At 52.5% G+C, this 17,546-nt stretch overlaps 6 protein-coding genes across 6 annotated transcripts; 3 read left to right on the top strand and 3 right to left on the bottom strand.

Moving 5' to 3' along the window:
* Positions 1-2,688: 2,688 nt before the first annotated feature.
* On the top strand, positions 2,689-4,844 carry MRS44_014818 (uncharacterized protein; the record flags this gene model as incomplete). The annotated part of the gene is made up of 2 exons (XM_046284682.2): positions 2,689-3,580; positions 3,631-4,844. 2 exons carry the CDS (start codon positions 2,689-2,691, stop codon positions 4,842-4,844), a joined length of 2,106 nt encoding a protein of 701 aa, XP_046127911.1.
* Positions 4,845-7,154: 2,310 nt separating this feature from the next.
* On the top strand, positions 7,155-8,258 carry MRS44_014817 (uncharacterized protein; the record flags this gene model as incomplete). Its single annotated transcript, XM_046278856.2, has 1 exon — positions 7,155-8,258. The coding sequence occupies one exon, from the start codon at positions 7,155-7,157 to the stop codon at positions 8,256-8,258; it is 1,104 nt and encodes a 367-aa protein (XP_046127910.2).
* Positions 8,259-8,863: 605 nt separating this feature from the next.
* On the bottom strand, positions 8,864-10,204 carry MRS44_014816 (uncharacterized protein; the record flags this gene model as incomplete). The annotated part of the gene is made up of 1 exon (XM_046277231.2): positions 8,864-10,204. One exon carries the CDS (start codon positions 10,202-10,204, stop codon positions 8,864-8,866), a length of 1,341 nt encoding a protein of 446 aa, XP_046127909.1.
* Positions 10,205-10,674: 470 nt separating this feature from the next.
* Positions 10,675-12,393, bottom strand: MRS44_014815 (uncharacterized protein; the record flags this gene model as incomplete). The annotated part of the gene is made up of 1 exon (XM_046277230.2): positions 10,675-12,393. One exon carries the CDS (start codon positions 12,391-12,393, stop codon positions 10,675-10,677), a length of 1,719 nt encoding a protein of 572 aa, XP_046127908.1.
* A 1,131-nt stretch (positions 12,394-13,524) lies between these two features.
* On the bottom strand, positions 13,525-15,219 carry MRS44_014814 (uncharacterized protein; the record flags this gene model as incomplete). The annotated part of the gene is made up of 6 exons (XM_046274148.2): positions 13,525-13,882; positions 13,938-14,556; positions 14,609-14,681; positions 14,735-14,909; positions 14,980-15,043; positions 15,093-15,219. 6 exons carry the CDS (start codon positions 15,217-15,219, stop codon positions 13,525-13,527), a joined length of 1,416 nt encoding a protein of 471 aa, XP_046127907.2.
* Positions 15,220-16,387: 1,168 nt separating this feature from the next.
* On the top strand, positions 16,388-17,444 carry MRS44_014813 (uncharacterized protein; the record flags this gene model as incomplete). Its single annotated transcript, XM_065618562.1, has 2 exons — positions 16,388-16,950; positions 17,003-17,444. 2 exons carry the CDS (start codon positions 16,388-16,390, stop codon positions 17,442-17,444), a joined length of 1,005 nt encoding a protein of 334 aa, XP_065474634.1.
* Between the last annotated feature and the right edge of the window lie 102 nt (positions 17,445-17,546).

Below are 17,546 nucleotides of genomic sequence, written 5' to 3'. Positions count from 1 at the left end.
ACCGATACCGTACAGTGAACCCTCTCGCCTGAAGGGGCTCTGGCGTCGACGCCTCAAACAGAACAGCAGGACCGGCACTCGCGCTGAAAACGAGTCACTGTCGCGGGTGATAGAGTTTGGCGCGGTTTGCATACGGCGGAGCGGATGGCAAGCCAACTGTAGAGTTTCAGGTCGCGGCAGAGGGCGGCGGCAGCAGTCACATTCTATATACGGAACCCGACGAGAAGAGTAGGGACGCACGCATCCTCCCCTCCCCTCCTCTCCTCACCTGCTTCTCCCGGGGGCGATGCTTTTTCCTACCACGGACGGACAATTCGGCTGTCATTAGCCCTGTAGAGCCAGATTCCCATTCGACTGCGGAGCGAGTCTGGGTTCTGGGGTGTGGAGCGGCGGCCGTCCGTTGGCTCTCCCCCGCACATGAGAGGCCCTTTTCCCGCCCATCATCCGGGTCGCTGATGTGCTATTGACGCGTATCGAATTATCAACCTCAGCCTGGCGCCAGGGCGTCCCGAGGCCTGTTTGGTTGGCCCGAGGGGGTCGTGGCTGGTGAAGCCCGTCATCAGCGTCTTCTATAGCGGTTGGAATATTAATATCCATGCCCAAAGGATCCGTCCTGCAACTCGACTCGAACTGCGACCGGCGCAATCTGCAACGGACATGGTGATGCGACTTTGGCATTGCTGCTAGGATCAGCCTTGTCCGAGTGTCCCAGTGACCTGCACGATGGGTGATCGAATGCATCTCTTCTCCATGGCGGGTCGCCTGAATGATTGCTAGCCGAGACACCGAGGCTTCGATTTGCAACCGCGCTTCGAGTCTCAAACAGCCTCTTCCCACGGACCGTATTCAGGAGAGCTCAGGTTGTCTGAAAGCAAGCACGGAACGGCACAAATAGGCTCACGGTCCTCGTGCCACTGGTTGCACCACTTTTCCTGGGAGAACGGTGCTATTTTCGGCAGATTAGTAGAGGTGTCACACCCAGGCGGGTTTGTTGTTGCCTAAGAGGCCCAGCAATCCGGACTCGTGCATGCTTAGGACGTCAGAGATGGAACTCTTCATTCCGGAGTTTTGCGATCAGCCCCATGCTGCTTTTCGCGATGTTTTGGCAAGTTCCAATTGTTCGGAAGCACCGTCGGGAGGACCGTGATTGCAATTTGAATGGCATTGACCGAACATCGAATGCAGTCGCTAGTTGGAGAAGCCTGACTCGGGCAATGCTTGGCCTAGCTTGTCGGCCCAGGCCTCATTCGAAGAAGGCCCCGAAAATGGGTGCGGCTTGTCCTAGTGGATCAAATCGCGTCGGCAAAACGCCAATAAACAAGCTTGATCGAAACGCTTCCGCCCGGAGCTGAAGGCGCCATCGCTTTCGTTGAGGAGTTGAACTCATTGCGTCTCTGTTGTGGTTGCGGAATCCCAGTTCCTACCCGACGGTCTTCTTGCAGCGCTGGACTTGCTCTGGGAGGTTTCGAACTCATGTTTTCAGACCGTTTTCATGGAATGCTGTGGGAGTGACGAGGCCTGTGCGCTGTTTCTGTCCCTGTCGATGCCATCGAGATAGACGCTTGAGATGCTGCGAGAATCCTGGTCAGTCCCGCACCCGCAATGCTTGTACGGAGTTGGTTGTTGTAGCTGCAGGCTGGGCAGAAGAGTTGTGTGAATTCGATGAATGCAAACTCGGATCACGATGCGTAACCATCTCTTGGATGCGAGAAAAAGGTCGAAAACTTGCGATTGTCCAAGGTGAAGCAATTTCTATTCATGTTTCTGTGTTTTCTGTCAGTGCTAGGTGAGTTGTGGTTGTTGTTGCCCTACTGAGCTCGCCCTTCAAGGCTCAATAAGGCTGCACGTGACCTTTCAGCCGCACGAGCCATCGAGATGCGGAGCAGTTGCACGTGATTCCATATCGCTCGCTCCGGCACTCGTCCCTCGTCGCAGTGCCACCAGCATCACAGTCACGACCCGGATGCTCTCTTGATATCGCCCACTACTCTTCTGTCCAAGTATCAGTTGACCTTACAGTGAATATTTCGCATTGCTGCGTTCGCTCTTTTCTGTGTGTGGTCCCTGCATGAGCTGAGGACACCTCCACGTGTCGCAAAAGCTTGGATCCCCTCCCATGATGACCTTTGCCTCAAGCTTTGACTGACATGTCTTTGTAGCTGCATTTCTTGACTCTCGCATACTCCTCGCGATCCTCCTCTTGCCTCCGAAAGCACCGTCGCTCCAACGGCTGTGGCTTATTCTAAACTGCCGGATAAACACCAAAACACCCCAGCCTTCCCCGGAAACCGCTGCGACACGACCTTTCGATGAGCTCTTGACCTGCGACGAATCGACATTCGAGCCGGAATTCTTCACCACGAAACTGCACACGCAGAGCGGCTGACCCGACGGGCCCATGCGCAAACGCGAGCTACTATTGCCATCTCTCCTTTTGAATCTTGGGTGAGGTGTCGAGTCACTCCACACTTGTCGAGTCCCCCGCGCCACTACGATCGCGAATCGCACCAACCCAACCTATCGCGTTCACTCGACGGCCGATGAGCTGGTCCAGTCGCTTGATACACCCCCCACCATCGATAAAGACTGCCGAAAAGCGCCACCTGCTGCCGTGCTGCTCGCCGGCGCAGTTACCAAAACCACCCCCAAATCTATAACCCACCATCAGACTGAAATACCCCTGCCGGGATGTTTACCCAACACTCCGGGCAAGGTCAACATGCCCGGATCAATGGCGCCGGGCGAGGCATGCCCAACCTGCTGTACAACTTCCAACACTCCCAACATCAACACCCTTCTCAGACCCAACACCACCAGGGGCTTCAGCATGACCATGGCATGCCCAACGCCAATGGATTGAGCCACCACTCGAGCTTCGCCTCGGGCGTACTCTCAAACTCGAGTCCTTTCAATGCGAGCGCTCTCCAGAATGGGCATTCGGCGACAACGCGAGGACAAGCACCCCCGAACGAGATGTGGCAGGAGCAATTGAGGATGCACAAGGAGGCTGAGCGAGCGCATGCTGCCATGACCGATCAACAACAACCGCACTACTATGCTAGGCTCAAGGCGTCGGAAAACAGAGGCATTGGCGGCCCTCCGCCCACCACCGTGCGCGCCCAGGCGGATAGCGAGAACGATAGTGTTGACCGACGGCGTCCCGCGCCCGTGGAGAAGGAGACCCGGCGCCAGGATTGGCATAATATGGACATGAGCGGCCAGGGTCTGCGAAACTTGGCACCGGAGCTTTTCAGGTATCAGTTCCTGAACGAGCTATACATTGCTTCAAACAAGCTCACTCGACTGCCCAACGCAATTGGAGAGCTACGCCAGTTACGCCATCTTGACGCCTCCTTCAACCAGATTTCAGAGATCCCCCCTGAAGTCGGAATGTGCACCTACCTGAAGCAGCTGCTGCTATTCAACAACAATATCCAGACATTGCCTTTTGAACTGGGATCGCTCCACCTTCTTGAGATGCTGGGCATCGAAGGAAACCCCCTGGAGCATGACGTGAAGCAGGAGATTATGGAGAAGGGAACAAAGAGCCTGGTCAATGCACTGAGAGAAGGCGCTCCGAGTAAGTTGATACGTATCTTGACAATAGAGTTTATGCTGAACGCAAACCAGTTCCCCTGGCTCCTGCACCCCGCAAGCCCATCGTCATTCAGGAAGATGTGTCACCCAACTTGGAAAAGATCAAGGTTTTCTCATGGAACATTCTCTGCGACAAGTATGCGACTCCACAGACATACGGCTACACCCCCACGGGTGCCCTCAACTGGGAGTATCGCAAGGACTGTATCTTGGAGGAGCTTCGGATCCGCGACGCCGACTTTCTTGCTCTTCAGGAGGTCTCGACGGATGCCTTCAAAGAGGACCTCAGCCCCGACCTGGCGCAAATGGACTACAAGGGTGTTCACTGGCCCAAGTCCCGAGCAAAGACCATGTCGGAAAAGGACGCTCAGTCAGTAGATGGATGTGCCGTCTTTTACAAGCAGAGCAAGTTTATCCTGCTGGATAAGCAGTTGATCGAGTTTGCTACTATTGCTATCAACCGACCCGACATGAAGAACCAGCACGATGTCTTCAACCGTGTGATGCCCAAGGACAACATTGCCGTCATCTGCTTCTTTGAGTCACGATTGACGGGAGCTCGCATCATCTTGGTCAACGTTCATCTCACCTGGGACTCTGCTTTGGCCGATGTCAAGGTTATCCAGACGGGTATCCTGATGGAGCACGTCACCAAGCTCGCCGAGAAGTATGCTAGGTGGCCAGCGGTGAAGGACAAGAAGATGATTGTCCTGCCAACGTCGGACGACGAGGTTCCCACGCCTCAAATCGAACCGGGCCCCAGCCAGGAGTACCGGACCAACACAGAGATCCCTCTTTTGGTTTGTGGTGATTTCAACTCGACTGAAGACTCTTCGGTGTACGAGTTGATGTCCATGGGCCGAGTACCCCCGGATCATCTCGAGTTGAGCAACTTCCAGTACGGCAGCTTCACACGAGACGGTATCGAGCATCCCTTCAGCCTCCGAGACGCCTACGCCCACACCAAGCACACGGCTGATGAGATGCCGTTCACCAACTACACGCCAGGCTTTGCTGACGTGATTGACTATATCTGGTATTCGACCAACACACTCGAGGTGGTGGACCTTCTCGGACCCCCTGACCCCGAATATCTTAAGCGAGTGCCCGCGTTCCCCAACTGGCACTTCCCGGCGGATCACATCCAGATCATGTCCGAGTTTGTGATCAAGGGACGCAAGGAGAAGAAGCACCTGCCGGACCGAGAACCCGATTTTGGAGGCGGCTCCAGCGGACCACGAGGCTAGTAGCCGAGCCGGTAGTGCCCAAAAGCTCGTCAAGGCCAGATTGCTCGGACTGTCCGGACAGTTGATGCCCATACCATCTGGATGTAGTGTTTTTGGTTTTGCGAAACGACACACGGAGTTTTAAGGATCTTGCACGGTTCTTGGGGCGGTGGACGGGACGGGTATTGATGCATGGCGATGTATCCGATGGAATGTATATGCAGCGGAGATAGAGGAAGCGGTTTGGGGGAAGCGAGTTGGGAGGAACTGTAGGAATTGATTCATCATGCTCTTTTGCGACTTCAAACAGGTTCTCTTGTCCCCACTTTGCTGTGATATGACTGGTGTTGTGAGGGCCCTGACTTATGGCTGTCTCGAGAATGTTTGCCAATCCGTTTGACTTTGAGGCGATTCCTCGCGCCTGACGGATGTGAGTGGTGTTGGCGTAGTCTTGGGGCTGTCGTATAAGAAGAAGTCTCCGGCGAGTCTCATCGTGGTTCTTGAAGCAGGCAGATGGTATGGTGCCCTTTTGAGTCTCTTGCCAGCTCACATCATGCTTGGGCTGGTTTATACTCGAAGTGACGTGGGTGTTGTGTTCGTAGCTAACCAAGCCATCCCCAGAGCTTGCGACATGATGCCACCTGCCTCGCTTTCCCGCCTCTTATTCCAAGTTTCAAGCACAACATTTGGAAATACTTCCCCTTTGATACCTTTGTCTCTAGGCTAAGGGTCGTTGACGTTTGGGTCTTCGGTTGAAGAGGTGGAGATGCTGCCGTGGGCGATCTTTGTGATGGAATCGGGGTGCTTCCCCTGACTGCCTCATCCAGGCGGATTAGTTGTGAGCTTGATGCTCGGTAAAGAGATCAGACTAATTTAAATGAAGGAAGTAAATCTCTGATGGGAGGTTTCTATCCTCTACCTTGTTGCCATCGAGCCTGTTACGCCATCTACAGATCATCCCCGTACATGTGGTCATCTCAGGGTCAAAGGGGGGCCGCCGAAGCCAGGTGCTGCGACTCAAGCAGGTATCCTGACATATTTCCATTGTCGTAGGGCGCCTCGAGAGGTTATTCTTGGTCGTCTAGATCGTGTCAATCATCGTGGATATGTTGATGGCGGGAAGTAAGTTGTCAAGCGCATCGCTGGGGCGTAATGGTAATGTCTGGGACAGTTCGAACGGCGACATCGTAGAGCCCCTTGCCTGACATACCTGCCTTTAGAAGAACTGGTATTCAGACTTGTTTGACATTCGCGCGTGGGCACATATCTTCTATGGGGTCCGTTTCTAGGAACGAAAGGCCGTCCGGAACCCGCCTCCCTTCTGATGCACCCAGCGGAAGCTTTCGGGGAATTTCAGCTTAAGATTCGTGATCCAAAGATACTTTAATGAGTCTCTAGCAGTTAGGTATGCTTATCAGAGACGTGAGGCTCATCTTAAGACGCCAAGAGTTTCCCCCCAAGGAAGCACTTCTACAGCTTCACCAGGTCCTGCCACTGCGCTACCACTCGTGCTAACGGCACAGTACCTCGTCCATAGATAAGGCTTGTAGTGCTAGACCAACAGTGCCAGTGCCCGATTCGTTTGGCGTCATTGTCCACGTGCGTGAACAGGCGTGAACGCAGTCATTCAGATGCACCCACGCCCCAGGTTTATTCATGCCGGCAGAACAATAGGCGTTTACAGGTGAACAATAGCAGTTTATGTACCTCTTTTGGCACTAATTCAAACGCCGGTAGGTCCGCACGTTTACAGCGCCGCCTAAAAAAAATACAGAGACGACGCTTCTTCTTGCTTTCCGCACAAACCAGCCTCGCGACAGCTTCGTTCTCTTACATCACAACAAGAGCTCATCCCGTTGGTTCGTTATCCTCATTCATCGACACATTCGTTCCCGTAGGATCGTCTCGCCGTTGGCTTTGGAAGGTACAAATACCCCGTGTTCCCTCGTGGAGCTTCTCTCTTCTCTTCATCACTTCTGACACCAAAGCAGACAATCCGCTACGCAGGCTTTCGATCAACCTCACTTCCCGCCCTCCACCTTCTTTCCCCTGTCGTACTCTTTCCGCCGAGCGAGTTTTCCCCTTTGAACCGTTCGTCTACCCAACCATTTCACATCTTCCATTTCTTTTCCCAATACCCAGCTGGGTTCTTCCCAGCGATCTTACAGCCTGATACCGCTTGGTAAATACTTATTTCCTTGCGATACTTGGACCTCAATACTAACCACTAAGCTTACCAGTGCACCGGACCTTTGTCAAGTCTTTCGAGCCGAAGAGGCATTGACGTCCCCCAAACACAGTTCCTACTCTGCATTATTTCGCACCGCAAAGATGACATCGCTCACGGCTTCCGTCGCCCCTGAAGGAACCGAGGGAGAACACCTCAATCTCATCGACGCCATGCGAGCAAACAGCCCCAGATCCGCGTTGATCGCGGACAAGGTGGAGCAGGTAAAGGCCGACTGGGAAGAGGGAAACTATGATACCTTTGCTGCAGTTCTCGAGGAGTACATCCCGCTGGAGCTGATGGATATCGCGACGACGACCTTTAATTTGGTCAGAATACCCTTCCAGACGCGACGCCCATTTGGTGACTCCTTTTCTGGATGCTTGCTACCCAGCAGACTCAAGCTGACAAATGCTTGGAACATTCTTCATTATTTCACCGACACATTTGGCAACTGGAACAAGTTCCGCGAGTTCCTGGAGCTCGCCGATAAGGTCCGGCAATTGGCTACAGCCTATTGCTTTGTACCAGATCCTGAGGCCTTCTGGACTCACATGGACCACCTCTGGGAGCAAGCGAGTGCCCAGGTTGCCCTCCCCGTGGGAGAAGACGGCTTGGCCGGGCCTGTTAGCTACCCCAGGCGATGCGTCACCGGAATAGTCCGACGAGTTCTGATGAGGAATTTGGAGACGAACCCCACTGGCCAACAACCGACAAATTCGGAGGGAGAACTCATTGACCCAGCACTCTTTCATGATGCCCTACGCATGAATTGGGAGGAAGAGAGGGCTCAACGATCCTTTCACCTCCTGGGCCTTCACCGCCGAGGGATTATCGATCTCTCCGAATCCAGGCCACTCCTTCAGCAATGGAAGGACAGCTGGAGCCCAGTGAATGAATTCCACTGGGCTGTGCTTGAGGCTCGAGGAGCTTCCATCTGCTCCAGGCTCAACCTCAACGACTTGCAAGAGAACCGGCTCCTTGGGGAACTCCAATGGATGAACACCTATGAGCTTGGAGTCCAGGGAATCGCGCTTTGTCTCCCCCAAGAGGGCGAGGACTATCATGACCCGCGTTTCTTGGCCCTGATTACCCGCAACAGACGGCAGGTGACTGCTTTTCTGCATCAGATGGACCGAGACGACGCCAACTTCACCGATGGCTGGTTTCAGCGTTTCCCTGCCGCGCTTCCACCTCTCCAAGGTTGAGAGAGAGTGGGTGTTGAGACTTACGGTTGACACCCAAGGGGATGATCAGTGAAACGGCCAACCTGTGTTCATGTAACAAGATTGAGGGGAATAAGGGCAGGATTGACAGCAGGGTGTGCAAGCTTTGTTTTCATTTTCACTTCTCATTTCTCTCTCTCTTGTTCGTTCTTTATGTTTCCTTCTGTTTCCGTTTCGGTTTCGATTTCTTTTCTTGTCCATTCTTTTCTTTTCTTTCTCTTCTTTATTGGTATTTATTTGTATGATCTTGTACGGAGTTGCAGATTTACGTTCAAGGAGCCTGAGGGAAGCGGTGCTGCATTGTGTTTAAGACTGAATCAGCCATCTTGACGTGATACGCGACGTGTTGTTGACCAGCTGAAAGCGTGTCTCGTTAGAGGAGGTCATTAATCTCGTCACTTCTTGATCATTTGCCGTCTCACTAGACCCATACGGCAAAGACGCCGCCATGAACATATGTCAAAAACACCACTGAACACAAGGGACAAGCTCTCAAATCATGTACCATTTCTATGCGATTATCCATCACTCTACAACAAAGAGGAGAAGAGTCTACCATCAAAAATCCCAACGCCAATACCGCGCGCTCAGTGGAGAAGAATATCGTACCCGTCCTTGGTGATCCTCACCTCCTCCTGTCCAAACCCATACTTGCGCCGAATCAGCTCAAAGATGATCAATCCCGCACTCGTGCTCGGCACCTGCCGGATCGCATTCCACCAGAACCCGCGGTACAGCCACTTGGTCAGGCTCAGACCTTCGCTCCTCGCTTCGGCTGTGCAGACCGCGAGGGACTCTTGGTACGCGTGGTAGTAGGCTCGAAGCATCCTCCAGCGGCGCCGGGGCTTGTCGGGGTTTGCTACCGCTGAGGCGCGCAGCTTGGCGGCTTTTGCGTCGAGGTCTTCGAGGTGGTCCCAGTGCTTGACTTGGAAGTGTGTTAGGGGGTGGAGGAGGACTTGTTGGGAGAAGGAGGCGCTGATGCCGGCCATGAGGAGAAACATTGGCTCAATGGCATAGTGAGGTCGAATAAGCGTGATGCCCTCATTTTGATGTTGATGGGTTGGTCGCTTCATGGCGAGCACATCGACAATGTCCTCTGCAAGACCACCGTAGTACCAGGTCACGAAGCGATAATATCCCTGCGCCTTGACGTACTCAAATATGCTGAAGAAGATGGCGCTCCCCAAACTGTCCTTTGCGAGAGAAAGTCCCCATCCAGCAAAGATTCCCCTCAGACCAATCTCGCGCAGCTTCTCGGAGCCAAACGTCCACATGCTCCGGGGCTTGCCGCTGCCGTCGTTGGGCATCATATCACGGTGGTCGTACCTTGCCTGGAGGGCGTCCAGGGGAGCTGCGACAACGCTCTGTAAACCACCTGCGAGTAGGCCTGCTGTGAAGGTATGCACTGGTTGCGGTGGTGGGTAGACCCTCTTTCTTGCTTGGCCGCTCTCCTCATGTAGACGTCCTAGGATCTGCAGGTAACTCGTGTATAACACTGCCCCAACACCAACATTTGCAATAAGAGGCGGTAAAATCTGATGGGGTATAATCCCCCATCCTTGTTGACTAATAGCCGAAGTCAACACCCCCGGCGTCGTACTTCTCAACAACAACCAACTCCTCCTCAAAAACACAGTAAGCGGCGAAGCACTAGCATCACTCATAACAGCCTTCATGAGCAACTGCGTCCTCGCATGATGAATAGTCCTCGCATAAGCGAGATAGTCCACCCTGGTGCGGAAAAACGCCTTTGCGGGAGCGCGAAAGTAAAAGGCGACGACCTGGGCGCTCAGGGCACGCACACCGGCTGCCGAGGCGGCAGTGGCGGCGTTGCTGCGGGGGTCGCGGTCCGGGAGGGCCTCGGGGGGTATGACGGGGAGGACGCCGGTTCGGGAGTCCGGGACGTCATGGCGGCGGCCGATGTTCATGGCGTTGGGCGGCTTTCATGACGGCCGGGGGTTCAGAGATTCAGAGGTGAAAGAGGTAGAGGCCGTTGAGAGGTAACCCGGGACGCGGCGACGTTGGAATCATGACTAAGCGAAATTGGCCAATCGGGTTTGCTGATCTTGAGGCTCGAGATCCTTAGATCTGAGGCGCCATCCGGCACTCACGCGCTCACTAAATGGTCACTCGACGCTGAGGAGAGAGTCAAGAGATGCAAGCCACATGTTCATGGAGGACTAACAAGAGTAAAGTGCAAGGCAACAGGGTGGAATGCCTATTCGAAAGCTTGCAAAAGTATACCATCTTCACCACTGAAGACAACACCAGAACATCAAGTAAATGACTCTCATTGACCATGTCTCATGATACCAATCCCCAATTGCGCCTATTCTATAAACCCATGCTTTTCCCCGCCCCGAGGTATTTGTAAATCCCATCCCAAGTCCAAGTCCCATCACTGAGGACCCTCCCGTCCATCCAACCACTTGCTCATATAAGGCCCATCCAGCCAGAACCCGAGCTTCTTGTAGTAGCTCCTCACGCCGACACCAGAGATGACGCTGATCTTGTCGCTGCCGTGCTCCTCGCGTGCGATTCGCTCGGCCTCTTCCATCAGCAGAGTGCCGAAGCCCTGGTGCTGGAACTTGCGGGGGTCACGGGCATGCACGGGGACGGCTGTGCCGTAGACGTGAAGCTCTCTCACCATACTGGTGGGCTGGCCGATGAGCTCTTCCCTATAAGTGTACTTTTCTGTGCACTTTCGCAACCGTAGAAGAGCAACGAGAATATCCTGCTTGGGGTCCTCGTAGGCAAGGAATGTTTCCCAGCCGCCATTGGCAACATAATCTCTTCGAACAAGCTCAATCTGATTGGGCCGAATCTTGTTCTTGATCTCGTTGACACCAACCTCTCTTGTCCGCACATCTCGGCAAGTCGTTCCAAAGTCCTTCATTCGAGCCAAAGCCAGCTCACGCAAGTTGCCGTTCTCGACACCGGATGTGACCAGGGGCATGGGGATATCTCGCTGCACTCGGTAGATGCGCGTCCAGGGTGGGATCAGAGCCAAGATCCTAGCCACCAGATCGATCAGGCCATTTGGTGTGTAGTTCTGGTAGCGCCCCGTCCGCCACAGCTCGTAAAGGCCTGTGCCTCGAATGACAAGGGTCGGGTAGATCTTGAGACCATCCGTTCTGAAGGCAGGGTTCTCGAAATACTCTCGGAATTGGTCAATGTCTCGCTCCATGCCCACGTTGGGCAGGTCGGGCATCATGTGACTGACGACCTTGTATCCAGCATCCTTGGCAAGGCAGAATGTCTCTGCGACAGCAGCCACTGTGTGTCCTCGGTTTGTGTCTCGTGCCACATCTTCGTAAAGCGACTGAACTCCAACCTCCAATCTTGTGCAGCCGTATCGCAGCATATCGGAAAGGTGAGGCTGTAGACAATAGTCGGGTCGAGTCTCAATTGTAATACCGACACACTTGATGTTGCTCATCTCTCCAGCCTCCACAGCTTCGTCCACATTGGTTGTTTGGTATCCGCTTAGCGCATTGTGAAGCTGCGCAATAAACTCATTTCGGTATGACTCGGGCAATGACATGAAGGTGCCTCCCATAATGATATATTCGACCTTGTCGACAGAGTGACCAAGAGACTTGAGCTGGTCAACTCGTCCTCGCGCCTGCTCGAAGGGGTCGTATCGCGCACGAATGGCTCGCATTGAAGTCGGCTCGTATCCAGTATATGACTGTGTACTGTATTCGAAATCGGAGTCTGGTCCACCAGGGCAGTAGACACAGATGTTGCCGGTATAAGCGATATGAGGGCATCGATGCGGCTTGCACATAACAGCAACGACCGCAATTCCAGAAGACGTCCGGATGGGCTTCGCGATGAGCTTCGGCAGAATATACTTCTTGTAGTGCTCGGGAATAGAGGCGATGATGGCGGTCAAGGGCGGAATGTTCATGAGCTTGTGCTTCTTGGCGAGCTTGTTGCGCAGCGAGTTGAGGTTGATGTCGCGGGTCGTGCGACCGGCCTTGGATGCTTCATGGTCTTCGATGAGGGCGTTGGCGACGTCGGCGCAACATCGCAGGAAGCGCTCGCTCTCTGGTGCCAGGTCGGGCTTCTTCTTGGTGTGGACCGCGACGGCGGTCATGGTGGCGGTCGCCATGGTGAAGGCTTGGGTTCCGAGATTGTGCTTTTCGTCGGTCTGTGAGGTCCAAGAAGCTCTTTAGAGAGTATAGAGAAATTGTATAGTCCTGTCGAGGCTCGTGCGATGAGTCAGGCCGGGGTGTCAAGTCGTCTCGGCGCTGGATCTTGTCTTTGCCCCTCCAAAAATCGAAGCTTCACAAAAATCTTGGTGGGGCTGCTTTTCCCCGCCCAATGCGGAGCCACGGAATTGCAATGAAGTCACGTGTGCCCTTCAGAGTCAACTCTCGGGTAGGTTATGACTTGTGTTCTTTTGTAACCATGCCGAGTTGGGTGCGAATTAAATCAAGTCTAGGAAGGTGAAATTTTATCTTAGTACTCTAAACTTAGATAAATGAGTTCTTGGTAGAATAATGTGTATATTTGCAGCTCTGAACAGGGAGCTCACAAACAACATTATTTCAGATCCAGATATAGGTGCATTTGAAACGCTTCCCATGATGCATCTGTTTTCTTTTTTAGTGCCCGGGTTCTAACCTCTTATCCAATCTTGCTTTGAGTCTAACTTCCAATTGCTGCCTAAACTTCATTCTTTCCATGCCAACTGATTGGCCAGTGGTCAATCCTTGAAATGCCTCGCCTGTCATAATCACTCGATGAGAAATCCGTTTATCCTAGAGTTACTAATCTACTAGACATTTAACCTTGAATATTGCCTCCTACACCTCATGTCTTCAACCGTTTCCTACCGTTTCCTCACTGTTGCTCAAGTAAAGAGGCTGCACATGCGTCATATTGCGAAAGCATCACCAACCCAACCAGCTATGCTAGAGTCCGCTGTAAATTCACCAGTCAACCACGAGCACTTCGGACAGAAATACTTCTTCGTTCCGGCTGGCGTTCTTGCGGAAAAGTTCGTTCTCGACCACTCATATCAAGACGGCAACAAACGTAGTGCCCTTTATTAGTTGACATCAACAATAACTGCTCAGGAGTTCTGGCTACGAAATGGGCCATGCTTTTGATTGAAATGTGGCACAAAAGCCTGTAGAAAGAAAAGCTCAAGAGAGAGGCTAGATGGAGCCAGCCCTCAGTAAACCCAACACGTTGTCGACACTCGAGTAACTCTCCCATGGAGGAAACAACTAAGAGCTTAATTCTTGAGACTCAACCTTGTGGTCACACGTTCAACAGTCTGATCCTCCGTGCCCTGTGAGCTGGAAGCCTCTCCCTCGGTCTCACTGCTAATGTCACCCTCCACCACATCGCGATCCTTGATCAAGTGGGCCGCCCAAGTTGTGAACGGCACAGCAGCGTAAAACACAACAGTGGCGACAATCAGATTGGTCATGAGCGATGCGCTTCGAACTGAGCCAACCGCGTACGCCAACGCCGAGCCTAGTGATTCACCGCCTCGCAAGACCGCCATAGAGAGGGTGATGGCATCGAGGTCCGTGTCGAATGTTCCAAGACCCCAGTACAGCCACAGGCCGACGGTTTCGTATGCAATTCTATTGTAGTTAGTTACAGGCCAGGTTCAGGAAGGATTTTAATCGAGCTACTCACCTGTAGAGAATGAAGATCGCAACGCCCACCCTGAAATTGCGACTGCTCCAGTCAATGTCTCCAGGACTCTCCTTGGCCCATCGAGTTTGAATGACAAGGTTCCAGATCCAGACAAGAGTGAACAAAGCCAGGAGAAAGTACCACATGCTCCGGGCCTGGGTGGACCTCTTTAGATGCTTTGTGTCCAGCCACCAACCAGCAATAACATTGACAATGGCGCCGACAATGGCCACGAGAAAGCCTGCCAATGTGCGCGCTCTCACTGTGAAGTATGCAGCGAGATAGTTTCCCTGATATGTGACTCCCCACTGAGCTGTGATGAAAGCCGGTATCAAGAGGAGAACTTCACGACGACGGAACTGGGCAAGATAGCCTCGGACTTGAGCCTTGAACGAACGGTTCGTCGAGCCAAATGTCGGCTTCTTTCCATCTGAGCGGACGAGTTTGTGTGATGGTGCAAGAAGGAGGGCAAGAGGGAGACCTAGACATTGGATTGCGATGAGGACGAGGTACGTTTTGGTGGAGATGGCGCCCTTGGAAGAGCTGTCCTTGTTGAGGGCGAGCTGGATGGCTGAGGCGATGATGGAACCAAGTTTTCCAAGTGCGAGCCATATTCCGACTAAAAAGCAATGTTAGAGCGACTGAAAGTATCGAGTAGTATTGAGACTTACTGCAGATGCCTCGTCTTCGAATCTCAGGGTATCCGACTGCCATGGCCGCTTCGCCAGTCCATAGCGCGGTAGCCTGTGTTTGGTCAGATAAGGCAAATGGAAATTTCCAACAACGAATATAATTACCGAGAGGCCGCACGTCACAGCTCCAAAGATGAGAAACCACTGCGTTCCGTTTGTGGAGTTGACGTATAGTGCAGCTGAGTACGGCACGTAGCCAATGGTGCCAAACACGACGACCCAGTGTAGACCGATGATGTTGCCAGCGATACTAGCTAGAGGAGACAGAACGAACATGACCCTATTTGTCTACTTGTTAGAGAAAATTCACGGGTCTAGCATTCAATGGGGCTGCAGGACTGGTGACTTACACAAAGGTAATGACATTGGCGGCGTTAACGACATATGGCTCAGCTTGCCCACCAGCTCCAAGACCTAAAGAAACTCAGTATATATCTAATATTGGGTGACGATGATGTCTCACTGTTCATGGCGTTCCATATGCCGGGTTGAGTAAAACTGATGAGGCCCAATAGTACGGCCTGGACGTAGGTGCCACGAAAAATGTCGTGCGCCTTTTGGTAAAGGCCAACAGCCTGTGGCTCAGCCATTTTGGATTTTTGGTGAACAAAAGACAACAGGATGTTATTGATACTATTCAACAGTCTCTGGTCTAGGTACGCGCAAAGGAGTATCCCGTTTTATATCAAAATCTTTACCCTCGCCCACGAGCATGGCATTCTTATCAACCCCCATTCTCGCATCTTCAAGATAGAAATTGCATCAGCGTCTCTAGTGGAGATTTTGTCTCGGCCCGATGTGCATTTTCAGAGGAAGCAGGGGTTTTGTTGCACGTTGGGCTCTTTCTATATCCTGATAGAGATGAAGACCGTGGGTCTGTTCCAGGGTGCGTAGTATTGGTGCCATCACGTCATCGCTTCACTATCACAATAGATAGAAATCGACATAGATCTACAGAGAGGATAAGGGAGACTGAGATATCCGAAGAGCCGCCTTGGTTTTCCCACTAGTTCATCGCATCATTGACAGCAACGGGGAACGGGCAACGTCTTGGAGTTGAACGATGGCCGATATAGGAGAGGCTCTGCGATATCTGATATCATTAACGATTATCTGATCAAAAGTATTAGCGCATAAAATTTCCGAAAATATTCGCGATAAACCGCTCAGACTTGCACTATAACCCCATATCACCCGTCACTCCAGCCCGCGTGATAGACCATATCCCAACGAACCGGAACCAACATTTTAAAAACCGCCAAAACAAGCTTCCGCATCGAAGAAAGGGCGAGCCATTAAAAATAAAACAGAACAAACTGGACCCTTTGGTCCGCCCTGCCACTCAGCTGCAGAGCCTCCACCTTAGCCGGAAACCTTCACGCCTCGTCTGGAGCCACACACGACACAGACGTGACAGTTGAGGGCACTGACCTTGCGCCCGTTTCCGAACGGCCGAGTCATGGGGGACGTCAGTTGACCGCTCCTTCAGAAACATGACTCTTTGTTGGAAAATTCTCGCCGCCAATTACCGGCCTGGGACCACCCATCACGGACCCAGCAGTGTTGGTGATAAGCCGAGGTTGGAGGACTACTGTCTACATAAGGGTGTGCTGGTGTTGTTTCCTTGTGGGGATTTCTTTGTCACTGACTCTTTTTCTCTCCGTGTTCATTATTTCTTGAAACCTTTTTGCTGCAATGGATGGTCAGTTTGTCGAGATACCCAGTCTACGCAGCAAAGAAACCCACGAACCCACCACAATGCTACAACTATATCCAAACGGCGATGCCATCCTCGTGGTCCACCACCGCACGAAACCGTCCATGAAATGTCTCGTCTCATCCACCATTCTGCGCGTTGCCTCACCGTACTTTGAATCACTCTTTGGTTCCAACTTTAAAGAAGGCGCCGCTGTTCGACAGGGAGAGTGTCCCGAGATTACACTCCAGGAGGACGACCCCGAGGCTATGGAGATTATCCTCTCTATTCTTCATTTCAAGTACAGCGAGAAGTTCTCCAGTCTCAAGCCCGCTTTGCTGGCTGCGGTGGCGAGACAAAGCGACAAGTACAGCTGCAACGTTGCTCTGCGACCTTGGATTTCCACCTGGCTGTCCGGAATCGAAGGCGTGTCTGATCCCAAGGATATCGGACTGCTTCTCACGGCGGCGTACTTTTTCCGATCGACTGAATCCATATCGACTGTGTCAAAAGGAGCCGTGCCGCATCTGAATTTGGATTTTGACTCTGAGTGGTCCAAGCACGAGGTGACTGCCATCTTGCCGTTTGAGATAAAAGGCTCGTTTCTCACCTATGTTCATGCTATGTGTGTATCAAACTAATGAAGGCCTAGATGCCCTCGCTGGAGAGATCTCCAGAGTGTTGGATCAAATCCACCTCGCAATCCAGTGGAATGAGCGCACATTAGGGAGCTACGAGAAGAGCTACACGACCGACCAGAAGCTCTGTATGAAATGCGGGCGGCTACCTTCCCGTGATGTGAGAGATGATCGTTGTCGAAGATGTTCAAGTGATGTTATCGATTCATTATGCACGACCGAAACGCGCATCGCCGCTTACTTTCGCTGTCTGGAAACACACAAACTCTGGCCGTCAGTACAACCCTTCAAGATCCACACGGTATCGACTCTGGAAGATCGGATCAAGAGGGTAAGTGAGGATCGAGAGCATCGATGTAGTGCTGGGTTGGATTGCCCTTTGTACAAAGTGCTGTGGGCGATGCCTGAGACGGTGTCTGGCATTGTGGCTGATGTCAACGGTATATCTCTTGACAAACTTGATCTCGATGTCATGACATAGGATTGAATTGCATTGTATGGTTTTGGTTTTGGCTTTGGTTTTGGGTTATGATTATAGATGGTCGGCTGGCGCTTTAATACACGGCATGTGCCAGCTTTTCAT

The sequence above is a fragment of the Fusarium solani genome, assembly GCF_023522795.1.
Source record: "Fusarium solani strain SB1 chromosome Unknown bctg00000010, whole genome shotgun sequence".
Lineage (NCBI taxonomy): Eukaryota > Fungi > Ascomycota > Sordariomycetes > Hypocreales > Nectriaceae > Fusarium > Fusarium solani.
The sequence above is the reverse complement of the archived record's forward strand: the minus strand, read 5'-3'. Positions and strand labels throughout refer to the sequence as shown.